The sequence below is a fragment of the Psittacula echo genome (genome assembly GCF_963264785.1).
Source record: "Psittacula echo genome assembly, chromosome: 3".
NCBI lineage: Eukaryota > Metazoa > Chordata > Aves > Psittaciformes > Psittacidae > Psittacula > Psittacula echo.
The window spans coordinates 110,574,776-110,593,429 of NC_137736.1; the positions used below are offsets into that span (position 1 = coordinate 110,574,776).

At 39.5% G+C, this 18,654-nt stretch overlaps 1 protein-coding gene across 3 annotated transcripts; it reads right to left on the reverse strand.

Moving 5' to 3' along the window:
- Positions 1-1,241: 1,241 nt before the first annotated feature.
- FDX1 (ferredoxin 1) lies at positions 1,242-17,725 on the reverse strand. Of its 3 annotated transcripts, none has more exons than XR_013956419.1 (5): positions 17,531-17,725; positions 11,629-11,753; positions 8,353-8,482; positions 7,763-7,911; positions 3,668-3,787 (listed from the first exon to the last, which is right to left on the reverse strand). XR_013956419.1 is itself a non-coding variant. In XM_080613072.1 (4 exons), the coding sequence occupies exons 1-4, from the start codon at positions 17,695-17,697 to the stop codon at positions 3,673-3,675; spliced, it is 537 nt and encodes a 178-aa protein (XP_080469198.1). In that variant the 5' UTR covers positions 17,698-17,725; the 3' UTR covers positions 1,242-3,672. The 3 variants fall into 3 exon arrangements, 1 of the variants encoding a protein (XP_080469198.1); XR_013956420.1 differs by having other exon boundaries at positions 7,763-7,926; XM_080613072.1 differs by lacking the exon at positions 7,763-7,911 and having other exon boundaries at positions 1,242-3,787.
- Positions 17,726-18,654: the final 929 nt, after the last annotated feature.

Below are 18,654 nucleotides of genomic sequence, written 5' to 3' on the forward strand. Positions count from 1 at the left end.
ATGGAGCCAGGCTCTTCTCAATGGCTAACAATGATAAGACAAGGGGTAATGGGTATAAACTGGAACACAAGAGGTTCCACTTAAACTTGAGAAGAAACTTCTTCTCAGTGAGGGTGACAGAACACTGGAACAGGCTGCCCAGGGAGGTTGTGGAGTCTCCTTCTCTGGAGACATTCAAAACCCGCCTGGACACATTCCTGTGTAACCTTATCTAGGTGTTCCTGCTCTGGCAGGGGGATTGGACTAGATGATCTTTTGAGGTCCCTTCCAATCTCTAACATACTGTGATACTGTGATACATCAGTCTCTGTGAGGGCAAAACACAGTCTCTGTGCTCTCGCCCAGACTCATGAGCTGGGGATGCACCACCTCTTCCACTGTTAGTTTTCGGACATGGCCTCTTCAACCTGCCTCCAACTGAGACATTAAGTTTGAACACAGCTCCCTTAAACCCTCTGGAGCCCTGTAGCTAAAAATGGACATAGGAGTTTTTCTGTCCAAAGTAACACCCTGCCTGGAAAACTCCTTTTCCTCTCCCTAGTGAGAGCTTGCAGCCCAGATGATGGAACCTTCCCTGGCAGAAGAGCAATGTGGGAGTGTGAGGAACCTCCTCTTTCCCCTTCAGACATCAGTGTCACAGAAATGGGGACTGCTGGCTCCTGTGGTCAGTGTCCCAGCCCACAACAGAAGACAGTAGGACCTGAAACATGACTGGGGCTTCAGAGGGTGAATAGACTTGACCTGGAGCCACAGACAAGCTCCCCCACACTCTCAGAAAGGCAGAGGGGAGGATGAGACCTTTCCTTCTGTCAGAGGGTTTTGGCCTAGCTTCCTCACAAAACCAGGAATCAGAAGGACCCCACCAGTACTTGTGAATTAAAGGTCTGTCTCTGCCCCAGACTGCAAGCACATGTTGCAAACTAAAGTTCAGAAGCAAAGGGAACAAAGTCAGTCCTGATTTTCTCTTCGTTTTTGAGCGAGAGCAAGACAGAAGAGACCCACTGACTCCTTGTTTTACCAGAGAAAGGAAAAGCTTTTAGAAAGCAAGTTACCTGTAAACTTTATTTGGACAAGGAAGCAAAATATATATTTAACTAGTTTTGATGCTTTAGTTGTGTGCCATTGCTCAATAATTCATACTTACGCTTGAACGTGCATCATTATATACCCAGAAATATTTTATACCCAGAAATACATTCAGTAACTTAGAGGAAAAGGAAAGAAAAATCAATGCAAACAAGGTATGTCAGAAAGTGGCCAAAAATAAGATTTATTTGCAAATCGTTTTGACAATAAGGAAACAAGTATCTCTGAACTGTGCATTTTTGGGATTACATGTCAGTTCCTTTGCCTTCCGAGATTTCCATTTGCATGCGATATGGGATACCTCTAGAATTCAAAATAAACTTGAAGTGTCCTTTTTTGCTTTGCTGTGATAAGTAATTCCTTCCACAGGCACACTACAGGAGAATCAAAGTCTTTGTAACGAGAAGCTGTCACAGGAAACGCACAATGACACAACCTTGGCTTAGAAAGGAAACTATTACGAGAGTTGTTTCACATTTGTTTAATGCAGCATCAAATGCTTCAGGATTCCCACAAGGCGAAGTGCCTCAAGCTGTGCATAAATGGACAAAAAAACCCCAATAAACCAACCCAAAGTAAAGCCCAAAAAACCCAAACCCCAGCAAACACCAACATCTATCCCTAAACAGCTATACTGAAACCTCAGATTTCTTTCCGATGAAAGAATGCACAGTACATCTGGTTATGACCCAAGTTATTTTCCCTCTCTTGGAAGCCAAAGAGCTGTGTCTCATGTAAAAGAATCAGAGTTCAAGATTTAATAAATGTATATAAATGAACTCAGGACAAAGGTAACACAAAGTGAGAACTCATTTACCTTTGAGCCACACTGTGGCAGGGTAACCTCTAAATTAACAGAGTCACAGCAGATGCAGAGGAAGACATCAGTATCTTCAGAATATTTCTTCATCTTATTTCCACCCTTCTTCCCAACTTTGCTCTGTCTTTCAAAAGCCAGGAGATTTCAACTCTGAAGTCACATTTTGAATTAATTGAGAGGAAGTGTATTCTGAAAAGCATATATAATTAAGTTCTGAACAGAATACACTAAACCTATCTTGTTTAAGGGGAAGTCCAAAGGGAACACCAGGAAACAAATAGTTATTCAGAGAGAAAATTAAAGAATCTGTACTGGATCTATTTTCAATACAGTTCTAGAAAATATTTATGTTTATAACAAAGAGGGTCCTTTTTTCTTTCTTTTTTTTTTTTTTCCTTCTTTATGAAGCTCAAAATAATCCCAATATTTGACACTGGAAAAATATTTTTCATCTCTCCCATAAATATAATAATGCAAGAAAAGATGCCTAGATGTCATTGTCACCACTTCAAATAACGCATTAATGAATGCATTAGATCATTTAAATGTAAATAAATGAATTTTATATATACATAAATATGCCCAAAATATTAAAATAACCTTATAAGGGTAAACCAACTATTGTAATGGTGACAACCATTTCATTTAAGTATTTAGGCAACAAAAACTGGAGAGAATAATGAAGAGTCTTAGAGACATTATTTTGCTTTGTTCTTCTTTGGAAAGACTAAAACTAGAACCAACTGAAAGCTCTTCATCATCAGTCCACAGGCAATCCCACCATGGGGGTCTCCTCAGGCCTTCTGGGGAACCTAGTCCATCTTTATGGAATAAATATGCTTGGTCATTCCACATCAGCCCTTGCTGAAATGATCCTGAGAGCAATGCCCAGAACCTAGGAATTTCTTTAAGCTGAATGCCCTAGTTAACATCACACTGCCTCCTGATCAAGCTAAAAACTGAGAAAGGGATGAAGAATTCAGAACAAATCTTCTGTTGACAAACACTGCCCTCTTCAATTCCAACTCCACCATCTTCAAAGAACAGTAAGAATTTACAGTTACCTCCAGTGGTTATGCCCTCCCATTAGACAGCTCCAGCGCTTTACTCTTCTAAGCCCTGTGTATCCCCGTATTTGTGGTGTAGTCAAACATAACACAGTTGAGGTTTACCAATTTCTGATTCAGGCCACAGAGATGCATTGCAGCAATTAAGATGTAGGTGCCAACATTATGCATAGGCCCCTAGATTTCACGGTTTTAACAGTATTTTTGCCAAGACAAAAATTTTGGAAAATCCCTACCCTGAAAATCCACTATTTGCTGAGGAAGGTTCCTATTTACTGAGAACATGAACTAGCTCTGAGTACACCATCTTTAATGACAACACTTTAAAAAGACTCAGTCTTACAAGTTTTGTTCTCTTACATATCTAAGGTCTGAAACCTAGAAATGACCAGGGGTTTTTAGAAGTCTTGTAGAAGTGATCCAGCTTGCAAACATCATTAGTTTTGGCAGAATCATGTTATATGAAACCTGTAATACACTTGCTAACGCTTAACCCAATGATCACTTATAAGAAGTATTATTGCATTTTAAGCGTAAAAATATAGGAGGTTCTATAAAGAAAATTAAAATAGCATCCATCTAATATTGATAGTCATATAAAATAACTCACAATTATGTAAGTTTCCATATTTAATTACACATTTAAAAATAAGTTATAAAAATAATTAAGCTTCTTTAAAACCCCTAAGTTATTGCCTTTTAGGAGTTTTTACTCATATCTACTGATTGTCTAACATCTGCAACAGCTTCTGGTACTCGAACAGTCATATTATCCATGGATTTCTTCAAGCAGATTTGGCAGCCTAAACGTGATCTGTAGGGAAATAGGACGTTGTCATTAGTTCTACCTGATCACGTATCTAACAGCATTTACCCCCCTATGCCTCCAACATTCAGCCATCCCAAACAAATTATGATCTACAATCAGTCACTCTTGTGCATGGCTTAATCAAGACCAGCATTGAATTGCATGCATCAATCCAAAGATACATGTGGTAATAAAAATTATTTACATTAAGTAGCGGAGTTCAGTACACTGGAAAGTGGTACACAAGTACTTCCTGCTTCCTGAGGCAATATACAGTAAGGGTGACCCTTCCATTTTCAATGGGTCACTAACAGTTCAGTCAAGTGCAGGGAATGACACTTGATGTCCCAAGGGACATTTGGCATCTCTGAATAGACGAAGGCAATGAATCAGAATGAAAACCTCAGAAAAAGCAAAGCCTAACTCATACACTGTCCAATGTTTTCAAATTAAACAACTCAAGATTGGGTCATTATACCAGAAAGTAAGAGCGAAAAGACAAGAAACATAGGAAGGAGAAGGAGAAAATACTTATGGCACCTGAGGAGATGCAATCCTTCATTTTTTCTACCTACCATTCAGCATGAAAAAATGTTGTACTTGAACATTTCAAAACAAAGACATAATACCACAACAAAATTCTGCATACATCACAAGCCACTTTTACTGCTGGGACATCTTTAACGTAATGTCCATGCTTTGGTACTTGAGTATAGAACACTTAAACATCAGCAAGGATGGACAATGTTCTGTAGCCCCAGCTGAATAATTTTATCAATATAGGAATGTAGGCAGAGATACTATAAAAGATCATACTACATGAATATCTTTATAGAACCCTTTCAAGCATGTAGTGATCAACTGCTGTTAAAGCTCAAAATTCAGTCCTATATGAAAATGCAGTACTTCTGTGTAAATGACTCCATACATCAAATTACTAGAATGCATGTATAAATACATACATTACCAGAAGATTTAATCTCCTGAATATACATCCATAAGAATAGGGTTAGAAATGACATCTATTAGATATGCAATTTCTGATACTTGTATCGCCAGCAAGGCTGAATTTTACTGAAGTGTCTGTTTTCACTAAAGACCAATGCTAACTCCTTATATACTCTGTAGTGTAGCAATGGATTCACTTCACGTGAAGGTTTTGAGCCTGCTACACAACAGTACAAAGAAACTCTAGGCAGCACTAAATAACATTGTGAGAAACAAACTACCTTCTCTTATTTAAATTCTTCCACAGCATTTACAATTTTATAGATATTTAACCAGATTCCTCTACCACTTAAAGCTGAAGCTTGGACTCCCAAAAAGATGATTTAGTCAATTCCTGCATGCAAACCATCCCTCCTTTAACAACTTCCCTTTATTTACTCTCATGCTACTATTAAAAAAAAAAAAAAAAAGAAAGTAAAAAGATATGGTAAACTCCCATATTGTCATGTAATGGTCATTTTCTGGTTTTCTACCTGTTCCTACCTAATATTGCCAATAGCCCATTTACCTTTTTGAGGTTTTGGGGTTGGTTTTTTTGGTGTTTTAACACCAAACCTTAAGCTGACATTCCTGGAAGATGCTAGCTAACTGGCAGCATATTTCAAGTCCACATGGTTACCACTGTTCTACCCACCTCTCCATGTGCGTTTATCTGCAGCTTTTAACACCAAACTTTGTTTTCTATCACTCAATAGCACAAGATCCTTGTGCATGGCTTCACTGACAGTTTTTGATTTTACCACACTGAGTAACATAGCACTATACACAAACCTTATTCTTCATTCTCTTTTCCCAAGTCTCACAAAAACACTCACTACATAAAACCTAGTACCAATCACTTTTAGATTACATATTCTTACCTTGTTAAGACATTTTATCTATTTATTAACCAATTACTTATCCTTTACAGGGCCTTTGCTCTTACCCATTTCAATTCAATCTTAGTAAAGAATTTCTGAACTTAAGTAAACTACATGAACTGTTAAGATCTTCTTTTTTCATACTCAGTGACTCATCTGAACTCCCGTATCTGTTACATCCTTCTACAAAAGCTTTGTTGAATTCTTTCCTTAAAGTTATGTGCTAGAAATCATAAAGAAGCAACAGTCTATAGGCACATGATTAACATGTCCAGTATGGAATCAGACTCACTGTTCTCCAGTTCTGATGATCTCATTTTAAAAGTTGGGTTGCTACCTTCCATTCCTTTGATGTGGGAGCAGTTTTAAACCAGCTAATTAAGCCTTTCAGACAAAAGTTCAGAAATGTCATCATGAACTCCTGTAGAACTCCTAGGTGAATGCTACCTACTCATTACCATTTGTTATTACTCATTTTACTGTATTTACTCATATTTGCTGTAATACTTCAGGAAGCCCTCTCCAAAGAAATCTTCCAGCGCATGGACATCCTGTAACATCTCTAGAGACAACAATGCAAAAGAAACTTTGCTTTTACGTTATCATCTTTTTATATTTTAAGTGCACTTCTGCATCATCCATTGGCTTTTTGTGTAGACAAGCTTCCTGCTTCTGATAGGTTAGAAACAAAACTGATTTTCTACTTTTTAGCAAACTGTTTCTCAGCTTATTTTTTAGTTCAGTATTCTTTTGAAGCATTTAACATAATAGGGTTTGCATCCCCTCCCTCTTACTTTTAATATCTTTACCATTCTGCAGTTATTCAAAACCATTTCCTTTTAACCTTTTTAATTAGTCTGTTGTTTTAAAAATCATGAGCTTCCATGGCAGCTGCTAGCTGAAACTTCCCCAAATACAGTCACTGACAAGAAAAAACTTTTATCATTATACTTATGACACAGCATAGTAGTGCATCTCCATTACGCAAGTTTATATCAGCACAGGAGACCAGGTAACCTATTGCAAGTATCAGTCACTTAAAGCTCAGTTTTCCAGAGCTTTTCACATATATGAAAGATCCCTGGCCATAAGAAGAACATGCGTTGTTAGGAAAACCTGACAGAAGTAACAAGTGTCTTCAAAAGGTCTAAAAACTTAATTTGGTCTGAAGAACTTTGAGAGAAAAAGTAAGTATTTAAACAGCTCTTTCTACTATTTCAGTTCTTCAGTAAAAATTCCTTGATTTAAATCTTTAATTAAAAGATAGCCAAATAAAAAAGTTTTTAATTAGATTGCTGGCCTCCAGGGCTATTTAGGAATTGGTCTGGTGCCGAATGTAAAAGTTACTCTGAGGAGAATTACGGTAGATGGTAAAAGCGACGTAAATTCACACTTAATAGATATACTACTCTTTTCAAAATTGAAAATGTTTTTTTTGGGAGACAGGAAAAAGGAGAAAACAAAAGAAGCTGAAACAAGTTTTTCATAACTTAACTTCTTTGCCTTTACAACCTCCCAGAAAAGTTAGTATTTGGCTGAAGTGAGAAAAAACATACTGTTGTGGAGAAACAATTGATACAGGATTCCATTACTGGTATAAGGAGATTAATAAGTTAATTCAGAGTACTGCTTTGCAAAGATATAAAAACCCCTATGCTATACAGGCCAGGTATAAGGCGCTCTGACATCATGGGAAAGATTATAAAAAACTTTGATAAGCAATTGCATTGAAACATGAAAGAAAGGGCTTATGAAACCTTGTAAGGCATAGCTACTTACTCTTCACGTAGGTATGTTCTATGATACAGACTACATGTACAAGTAGTGCAGTGCACTAGGAATGGATGAGGATGTGACACCGTAATTACAAGGCATATGATGGTGTGGGAGATACAGAACAGAGGCTTACTTTAGACTATCACTAGTCCAATGTGCAACACTGCATTAGCAGTTAAGAGAATGCTTTAGTTTTACCCAAAAGGGAATCTGGCTTGTATGCACCAAGAGCACTCCAACATGAGCCGAAGTACGACAAGTGGCGACACTGCCATGTGTGACACCATTTATTCTAGAGAAGGCTTGGGGAAAAGATCTTATCAATGCACATAAATACCAGAGAGGTTGTGGAGTCTCCATCCTTGGAGATATTCAAAAGCTGTCTGGACATGGTCCTGGATATCGGCTCTAGGTGGCCCTGCTTGAGCAGGGGGATGACCCAGATGACCTCAAGAGGTCCCCTCCAACCTCAACCCTTCTGTGATTCTGTGAAAAGAAGATCTGACCAAAACTAAAATACTAAAGTAAACACATTTATAAAATACATTAACTAGCTACAGACTAATGGAGACAGAAAACAGAAGGGAAGGGAAACAAGAACAAGAAAAATCACACACGCGACATCAGCAGCAAAGTTTTTGTTGAAGGAACTGGGTTTTTGGTCATACTTCAGTATCTGACACTTCTGCATCAGACACCTCAGAAGAGCAAGTACTGGCAACTGCCACTCTTCAGTTACAGAAACAAAACTGACATCTTTTTAGTATGAATTCAGCTAATCAGTATTTGAACTTGGCAGTCCCATTTGCATAACAGAATCCACCTATTTGTTAGAAGACAATTAAGGCATTCTAAGAATACTGGACTGCCCCACCTGCAAACCCCGCTTTTCAGTTTTTCGTGTAGTAAAATGTTATGTTCCCTTACGTTTCTGTGAGGCCATATGCCAGGTCCAGCATGTCCATCTCTTCATCAGTAATTGCATCTAGTTTCTCAAATATGTGGTCTTCAAAGATTAAATGACAAGTTGAGCAGGCTAGTGTTCCTTCACATGCACCTAAGGAAAAAAAAAGTCAAGATAACAGAAAATCCAAATTTCAAATTACAGCATAATTACAATACAAGTTCACAAGAAATTCTTCATCAGTGTGTTTGTCTTATGCAAGAAGTATCTCTATTCACTACTAAAACTAATGCTTCATATATTCCCACATTCATGTATCTACTTTGCACTCAACTCTCAATAGCATTTCTACAATCCTGAGATTTACTTGAATCCTGTAGTTAATTAAAATACTTAACTAATTCCCTTTCTAGCATTTAAAGACAGAAAAGTTTTGTACTATAAGAATGCAAAAGCAGACAACACTGTCAATCATCACTACTTAATTTATCTCCAAGGTTGATCCTTCTCTCTCTCTTTCCCAGTTTTGAGAAGGTTATAGAAGTTCAACAGAACTTAACAGATTTTATACTCATTATTTCTTCTCCCTCAACAGAGCACTGATTCACAACCACAAAGGTGGTCAGGCTAGAGAGACCTACATGTATTACAGGACAATCCAGCCTGAGATCCAAGGATCTAAGAATTTGCCATTGTTGAACAGAATAAGCATCAACCACATCTACCTGCTAGAGCAATCAGATCATCACAGAAGAGTACAAGTTTGAACACTAACAAATTTGTCTCTGTCACTGGGCTGGCATCAAGTTCTCCACTTTGCTGAAAAAGGAAGATGCAATTCTTCCATGAAAACTGAGAGAGCTGGGGCTGTTCAGGCTGGAGAACAGAAGGCTCTGGATAGACCTTAGAGCAGCTTCCCGGTACCTAAAGAAGTCCTACAAGGAATCTGGAGAGGGACTTTGTACAAGGGCATGTAGTGACAGGGCAAGGAGAAATGGCTTTAAATTGAAAGAGGGTAAACTTAGATATTGGGAAGAAGCTCTTCCCTGTGAGGGTGCTGAGGCGCTGGCACAGGGTGCCCAGAGAAGCTGTGGATGTGGTGTTCAAGGCCAGGTTTGATGGGGCTTTGAGCAAACTGGTCTAGTGGAAGGTGTCCCTGCCCACAGGGAGGGGGGGGAGTGGTGGAACTAGATGATCTTTAAGGTCCCTTCCAACCCAAACCATTCTATGATCCTATGAACTTCAAAGGTGAAGAAAATGGAATTTTTCATATTTGTGTAGAGACTGGGGTTGGGGCACAGAGCACCCCCCCCTCTCATGCCCCCCCCCCCGATTCAAATTGATAAAAGACAAGCAGGTAACACATTAACCAAGTTTCATTTATTTACTCATTTCCAGGGAAAGCAGAACTGAGAACATCGTGCCCACATCACCTCTGTACCCATATGGAACAAAGGGAAGCAAGACTGCATGTATAACCATTGCTATGAAAAGAAACAGTGGGATTCATCATCAGACCACAAGAACCACACAGAAAGTACAGTGCTTTCATGTAGTAACAGTACTGACTGCATATATTCAAAGTGACCATGACATTGTATTAGTAGTCAAGATTTTAAAAATGATATCATGTCTTCATGTACATAGAAATGCATGGTAAAAAGCAAAATGCCAAATGATGTAAAATTGTTATATCAACAGTTCAAGCATTTTAATGTTGGAGAAGTGAAGTGAAAAGAGAAGAAAAAACAAACACCAACCAGTCTATATGAACAGTGGAAGGTCTTTCTGCAACTGTAAAGCTAGCAGTAGCAAACAAACTGAGTGGAATTGAATAATTCAACAGTTTTATAAGTCTTTGTGTAAAAATATTTCTATTATTATTACTGCACATGGGATGCCCCCTAGTGATAGAAACAAATAGGTTAAGATTTGCATTTTACTTTATTTTTTCCCTCATTATCTTTTTTCTAAACACAGAACATACATTTTTACATTATTTACACTGCATTTTTCTTGGCCCTAGTATGTTGTTTCATTAGCAAGTAATTACTGAAATGGGACTATCATAGTTAAGGATTGTTACAGTATTTCCAAATTTTAGTTTGGCTTCTGTTTATTGACAGCATTATTGGTTGTTTTGGGGTTTTTTTCTTGCTTTACCACAATGCTTAAACATGGCTGATATTTAATTACACAAACTGAGAGACTATTTACTCTAGAATACAAGTGGACTAGCCATAAGCCTGTAGGACGTATTTAATAAGTGATATATAATGCCAGGTGTACAAACACACTACAGATTTTTAAGAGACAATTTTTCTCTTCAGGTGTATGCAGCTCCAGACGTAAGAGCTGACTCAGATGTAAGTCTGAGATTTCAGATCTTACCAAAGATTTGATTACTACCAGAGAAATTTATCTGCACTGAAATAAGACACACCTCAGATTCCAGACTGTGCAATAATATCCTACTTATGCTTTTTAAACCAATTGACTTCCATTCACTCATACAAACTGCGCTTCCACTTTCTGCTTTAGTTTGTAACTACTGATTCTTAAGCTCATGTTCATGTAAATACCTGTCCTGAGGTATTTAATTACCAAATACCACTGCTTTGCATGGACAGAATCCTACATCCTAGGATCGTACAGAATCACTTTCCAATCAATGGAAAGTGCAAAAGTTTGAAGGAATAGGGAGGTATTATAGCACCCTTCTATTTCAATTTTAAACAAAACTTGTACCAAGTTAGGATTTGACTGGGGCACTGGTCTCCTTTATCCCAGTCCTTCAATAAGAATTAAACTTTTTGCTCTTTTCTGCTAACTGACATGGAATTGGTTTTTAATTTCACTTAGCTCTCAAATACTACAGCAACTTGTGCTACAAAATGACTGATAATAAGTTGAGACAGTATGGCAATACAGAAATAAATACACCAGTTTTGTGCTGCCTCTAGAAACTTTCAGCTCTGAAAAGTCTGCAGATGGCATCTTTCAGATCCCACCTTGACCGTACTGTCGATATGCTCCTCCTTTAACTTTCAAGCAAGGCTCACCCCAATTTATTATTTATTTATTTATTTAAAATTTGACCCAAAATATTCTGTGCCCCTGCAAGAAAAAAAAATAAAATGGAGAGTATTCAGAAATAAATATTCATTTACAGTTGGACTTGATGATTTTAAGGGCCTTTTACAATCTAAATGATTCTACAACTCTTCAAGTATTTATGAATAAACTGGTAACAGAACATTATTTCTAAACACTGAATAGTATTCAGTCAATCTACTTACCAAACCCATCTATGTCTAGATTATTATTAACAACAACATCCAGCAGTGAATCCCCAGGTTTTCCTTTGGCTGTTAGTTTGTCACCATCACGATTTATGAAATGAACAGTTATTTTATCTTCTGAGCTGAAAAGTAAAGCATATAATGGAATTAAAGAAAGAATTCTAGAATTTTTTGGATCTTTACAGTTTGTTAAATACTACTAAACCAATAATCACCATCAACTCCAAGAGCAGAGAAACCCAAGTTACTGGCTTTTGAAAGCTGTAACATGTACAGGTGGTTACTGCTGTACATTGAGCAAAGGCCATTAAAAGTAAGGAAAAAAACCTTGGTGTGTGTTTTGTCACTAGAAGCTACATAGGATCCTGATAATTAAATTTTTATAAAATAAAAGAGATTATTTTAAATGCTTCTCTACAGACATTTCTACAGACACCTGCTTTGGATTTATGAAACCTTAATTGTTCTCATCATTAACATTGAGGACAAATTTTAACTTTTCCTATTTCTGCTTTGAGTTTAAGATATTTTACTTTATTAGTTCCAAAATTGAATCCTTGTCCCCTCCTCAAAATAGAAATACTCCAAAAGCATTCTGGGTTTTTTTGAGCACAAGTTCTCCTAGGTTTTCACCTTGTAAATATTCATTCCAGTACAGTTCAAAGCTTTGACACTGGCTTCAAAGAAAGAAGGTTTTTTAATTTTCCTGCTTTGCTTTTCAAACAATTATGTTTATTTAAGAATTTCTCTTGCAGTCTGCATAAAATGTCTTAAGATCAAAGCTTTTAATACGGAAAAAAACCAAACCCTGTGTTCTACTATCTGTGCTATTTCACATGCATGTTACAGGAAAGCTTTTAATATACTAACAAATAAAACACAGTTGGTTTGTTTTTACACAGACAGTTTTCTTTCCTATAGTAAGTAAGCAAACCAGGAAAAACTTGTATGGACAACGAAGAAACCTGCCAAGAGATGAGAGATACAAATAGAATAACTGAAAGCTAATGCAAAAAGTCTATGTTTCAGTGTGAAATCCATGTTTAAGAACAGCATGCTTAATATTCCCTTTAATATTTTTAGTAACTGTGGGCCTTACATGATCTAGCATATGGAAAGTATACAAGCTTGAAAATCAAGTCACTCTGGAAAACTCTAGCCTGTAAAGCTGAACACCAAAGCAAAAATTTGAAAGTGGCCATACTGAAACATCAGTGAACAGATTATTTTGGAACTGGCTGTAAAAGAAAATATGGTTTTAGCAACCTGAGTAACTTGTAAAGCTACGATCTGAGTCCTAGGTTGTTTTGAAGAACAACAAATAATTGTTGCTCAACTTAATCTCCTTGCTACAACTGTAAACTCACTTGGTAGCAGTAAGCTCTGTGTTTCACTATGTCATGTTCAATTCTTGTCATATCATCCCTCAGTCTATTCTTCTCAAGACAGCCACAAGCTACTATTAACTATAAACTCATTCCAAAATTATAATCGATAATGAAGGATTGACCTTTCTGATCTGCAGGATGCAACTGAAGCATGCACTGTAAAATTCAGAAATTTTCAAGATCTATCTTTAAAAAATGTAATTAATGTTGCACAGTGACACCAAAGAACCACCTCCAGCAAAGGGTCCTGGGGGGGTTTAAGTTGCCACTCTGCTCCTCTGCTGCGCCAACAACTCCCACAGCACAACCAAGGAAACAAGCACCCACTTCTTGGATACACTAGGACAAAATTCACCATCTCCACTGGTAGTTTAAGACTGATGGGTTTAGATTGCATCTGGAAAGGTACAGATTCACATTCCTGACAACCAAAGTATACCACTGACAGCGTAATGTTAAACGGCTTCAAAAAGCTCTTCCAGCGCTCACTGAAATACTTTCACTTACTGAAGTATTTCTGTCAACATGACAAATGCAACCCTAACAGGAGACACAATGCAAGATGCATTTGCATTTATGGGCATCCTCTGCCCAAGGGTATAGGCATGGGAAGTACTAAATATTTGTTCCAATACCCAAAATACACTCTTTCTTCTATTACAGGATGAAGTGATCACAAGTAACATGGACCAAACAGGCAATCTATTAGATCACTGGAAGCTTTGTAAAAGATAAGTCATGTCCCTCCCAGTTGTCAAAACACACCAGAAACTGTCTTCACCTGTGATTACACTAATCAGGCATAACACCACAGTGTCATAAGAACAACAGTCCTGCCCTCCTTACTTTGTTCCTTCAGTCACCAGTGGTTAGCCTGCCATGCAGTAAACTGGGTCTGGAAACAAAACTGGCTGAAACTCTATCTTCACAGGCCAGTGGCCGTATCAGTGTCAGAACTGGTACACAGTCACATCTGTCTCTCATATGAAATGTACACCTGTGTGAAACAGTTGTGTTACTGCAACTGTATGATGTAGTAACACAAGCTAAGCTTCATGATCAGCTTAAACATAAATATAAAAATGTGGTTTGGGGTGATCCCCATTACCATCATCCTTACACCGGTATTACCACAAGTCAACTCCTTTTGCTAATCTGGCTGAAAAATCAACCATAAAAACAAAGTAGTCCCAGCTGAACCAGCAAGCAAAACTGACAGAAGTGCCACTGCCCACAGCAAAAATAAGGAAACAGGAATGGGATCCCTTTTTCTGTAACAATCTCGCATTAGCTTCAGACAGTTGAGAAATGGCACCGTGGCTGTGCACGCCCAACTGGTGTGGCATGCAGTAAGTGGACAAGCCACAGTACCATCAGTGGGTCACTGACTCCTGTTAAAGATTGCTACAGTAATTCATATTTTCTGTGGGACCTAAGTCACCCTGGTTGATAACTGAAACTAACATTTATTTACTTGTAATATAGTTAGAGATAGCCTTCTTAAGTCTTACAGTAGGATCAAGTTTTCTGCTACTGCCATTTTTACCACTCTTCACACAGGCAAAAAGTTGATTTAAATAAAAATCATAAATAACTGAGGATTTATTGCACATGTGCCTGAGTGGTGAAAATACTTTCAGAAGTGTGTTGTAGTAATCAGACCAGTCAGACATTCAAAGCACACGCTGTGCAGATCTTTCCAATGACTCAGAGATACCATTCAAAAATTAATAATAATCACACCTACATGAAACAATATTTACACTTTTAAAATTTCAAGTAACATGGCTTTTGTCTACCCAGACATTGTTTGTGTGAAGGAAAAAAACCAATCAAATGCCACCATACTGTGAACTAGCCACAGGCAACAAACACAAAATGTGCCAGGTCTATGCAAGGATAAACAGCCTCAGGATTATCAGGAAGAACAAAACCTATTTTGTGTAATCTGTATAAGGCATAAATAGCCCAATTCATGCTCAGATGAATCCTTTTCACCAGATGCACAATACAACTGATTTCTTCACATGGCTGCCACAGTACTACTAGCTTTGTTATCATTATGATACCCTAAATTAAAGATACTAGGAATACACAAAGGAGCACCAGAGAACAGTAAACACTGTTCATTGACCCTCCCATGCAAAAAAAGTAAGTACTGCAAGAATCCTAACAGCCATGTCTCCCCCTTAAAAGAAGTATCCTTTTGAATCTTCAGCTATTACTTCCAAATTAAGAATCACCTCTTAGATTCCTCCAAACAAAACACAAAGATAACAACTGTAGCCTGGTGTTGCATATAATAAGACCAACTCTATTCTTCCTAGATCTTTTATTAAATAGTAAGTCTAACAGCTCTACCTATTTGCCTGAAGAGTTTAATGAACTAAACTATTATACAGGCCTCAATTAAAATACAGAAGTTATAAATCTGACCTAAACTTTAAAACATGTAGTAATTATGCTGGTGGACACCACCAAAAATAATGTACTGCTACCTGAATGGGTATAAAAGAATTCTGAGATAACTACTGTTCACATGAAAATAAACGATAACAGATAAAAGTGGAGCAACAGGAAGAATTAAATGGAAATGAAAACATAATGCCCGATACTTCACTAAAACCCTTGGGAACCTCTGCTCACAAGAACCACCTCAGCTAATAATTTTGTACAGCTAGGTCTTCATCCTCTAGACACAAATACAGCCAATTTTACATATACAAACAATTTTATATGCTTTTACTGGAATAACACTGACTGATAAGTTCAGGAACTTGGTCTCAAATAGTATCACATCCAGAAATGGTAGGACCAGAAAAAGTAACTTGCACATAAATTAAGAAAACACTAATACATGAAAGAAACAAGGATATTCTTTTTCTCTAGACTCATTAATTCAGGTGAGTATATACAGAGTATATAAACAACACATGAAATGCCTGTGTGACCTTTTTTGATGGTATGCATACACAATGCATGTGAATAAATTCCAATCTGTTTGTGAAAGACCTGAGGGATTACAGGTCTTGCATTACTATTAGGTAATAAAATGTTTTCCACTTTTAGTATTCTTTTTCCTCCCATATTTACCCTGCTCAACAGCTTCAATAACTTTAAAAAACTTAACAATACTTTGCAAAGACCTTTTGATTTTTTAATTAAAAATTGTGAATCAGAGACCTTGAAATAAGTGAATGCCACTCTGCTGGGTCACTCAGAGAAGAGATCTAAACTAGCAATTTACCCATCTCACATAGGGATCCTAGACTAAAAAGTTACTTTGTCTCTCCATATTAAAAGTATCTGCTGGAACAAAGTAAAAAAGCATCTACAGGAGAGTTTAAAGGCAAACTACTGAAACAGCTTCAATGGCATAGAAACAGGCAAAGCTACAGTCCTGATGCTGGGCAGCTGATGGTGGGTCTCATTCCGAGTCAAAGAAACTTCCCTGGCAACCAAGTAAATTAGGCTTCTAAAACTTCTTCATTTTAAATACTGAAAGTTTAACTGTAGACAGTGACTTATCTTTGAATATACAAGCTATAAGCCAGAAGGCCATGCATAAACACAGCCTCTGACTACATGTACTAAGCTGCAAATCCATGGGCTGTGGCATATTAAACATCTACAAAGGTCATAACTTTTGAAACATCTACTCATGCATACTGGTGAGAAGAGGAGGGGTTCTGCACACTTGGATGCATGAGGGCTCTTCAGTAAATTAAAACTACACCAAAGGCAGAAGAAAATTTCAGATCTTCAGTATTGTCAGTATTGGGCTCTCTGGTATGTTCTGTACTTCTACCACAGGCCTGGCCAGACTTTAAAAAAAAAACAACAAACCAAGCAAACAACAAAAAAACAAACAAAGAACCCAAGAAAACAAAAAACAAACAAACCAAAACAAACAAACAAACAAAAAAAAACCACCCCAAAAAAACCACACCAAAGGAAGGGAAAGGGGAAGCGCTGTGCTGCACGAAAAAGCGACTCTGATAGGGTCACAACCTTTCAGAAAGCTAGTTTAAACATAAGGAACCCTATTTTAGTTTGCCATAACATTGTAAGCTCATTCAAGGGGCTTCAGATTCCAGATCACAAGATCACACAGGCCCTGCGGCTTAACTACCCGAGGGGGGCTACTGCAATGATCCCCGCAGAGCGCTTCAGTGCCGCTGCCACGGCAGTAACAGGCGGGACGGAGAGAGCAGGAACTAGGCGCGGCCCTGAGGGGGGCGAGGAAGAGGCCGAGACCCGCCCCGACCGCGCCAAGGCAGGGGCACGGGAGGACAGCGGGACATCGCAGGCCGCACAGCAACGATCAACCGGTGGAAGGTTACGCAGCACCAGCCCAGCTCGGCCCTCACCAACGCCCCTTGGCCCTGGGTGCCCTTAGCGCCGAGGCCGAGGCAGCGGCCAGGCCAGGCCCAATACGACACAGCCGCGGAGCGACAGCTGCTGTCGCCCTGAGGAGCCCGCCCGGTGTCTCACGGCTCTGACCCTCTTACCTGAGCACCGCCCGGGCAGAGAGGCTGAACGGCCGGGCTGCCCTCACGGCAGCGGCGACGCCGCCGCAGCCCAGCCATGTCCCGGCTGCCGGCGAGGCGGAGAAGAACCAGCGGCGGGAGGAGGCGGCGGCTGCCCGCAGGAGCCGTACCGGCCCCGGAACAGCCATGGCAGCGGGACAGGAGCGCGGAGCTTCCGCTCCGGCACCGGGGGAGGGGCGAGGACAAAGTCCTACTGCTTACGCCTCTGGCGCGACCTGCGGCAATTCTCGCAGCCGTCAGCGTGGCGCACTTCCCGCCCCCTTATGACGGTGCTAGGAGGTGACCGCGAGACGGGCCGAGCGGGGTTACGCGAAGTGCGCAGCGATGCGCGGAGCGGCAGGGCCGGGGCTTACGGAGCGGGTGCAGGGTGCTGTTCGCTTGCCGCGCCGCTGTCTTCCCGTTGCAGTCCCGCGAGGTCCCTCACACCGTGCTGTAGGACGGTGGAAGCTCTCAACTTCCCTCATTCAAACTCAAGCCCTACTCCTCCCGGGAAGGTGGTCCGGTGAATTCCGACATCGTCCTGCCTCCCTGCCCGGTTGGGTTCGTGAGGGATTTCTTGTCACGGCTCAGGCCACGGAAGGGGCTCAGCGCTGACAGGGCCCTGGCGGGATCCCTGACACGTGGTGGAAGTGGCACCCAAGGACTCCTAGGAGTCCTCACTACATCCCAAATGTCCCTTTGGATGGCGTTGCCTGTGAGGGACTGAGCTCCCTGGCACCACCCAGGTCAATAAGCAGGGACGCAGGGGAACGGACATGGCAGCTCGGGAGTCTGAGGCTGTATTTTATGACAAAATCAACTTCTAAAACCCAGGCATCATCAAAGGGACAGCAGTGCTATCAGAGGTTTTAACAAGAGGTGGCCATTCACTGTGAAGGGCTCAAATATCAATAGGAAATACTGAGATTTCTTGAGCAATTTCAGACTGCACATGCTGACTTAATTTGGCTCTCTGTAGCTTACACATTGCTGTACAAGTTTTTATTAGATGGGTATGCAGATCCCCTTTACCACACGCTGACTGGAGGGTGCTGAGTGAGTGATGAAGAAAGGGAGCATTTACTTCCAAATCAATCATTCAAATA

What these genes read in the sequence shown, in the direction of transcription:
- FDX1 (XM_080613072.1), bottom strand. Translation starts at nt 17,697, where the DNA reads ATGGCTGTTCCGGGGCCGGTACGGCTCCTGCGGGCAGCCGCCGCCTCC. An exon ending in TCTGCCCGGGCGGTGCTCAG is followed by an intron (nt 11,754 to 17,530) that starts GTAAGAGGGTCA and finishes TTTACTTTTCAG; the next exon opens with CTCAGAAGATAAAATAACTG. An exon ending in GCATATGGCCTCACAGAAAC is followed by an intron (nt 3,788 to 8,352) that starts GTAAGGGAACAT and finishes ATTTCCCTACAG; the next exon opens with ATCACGTTTAGGCTGCCAAA.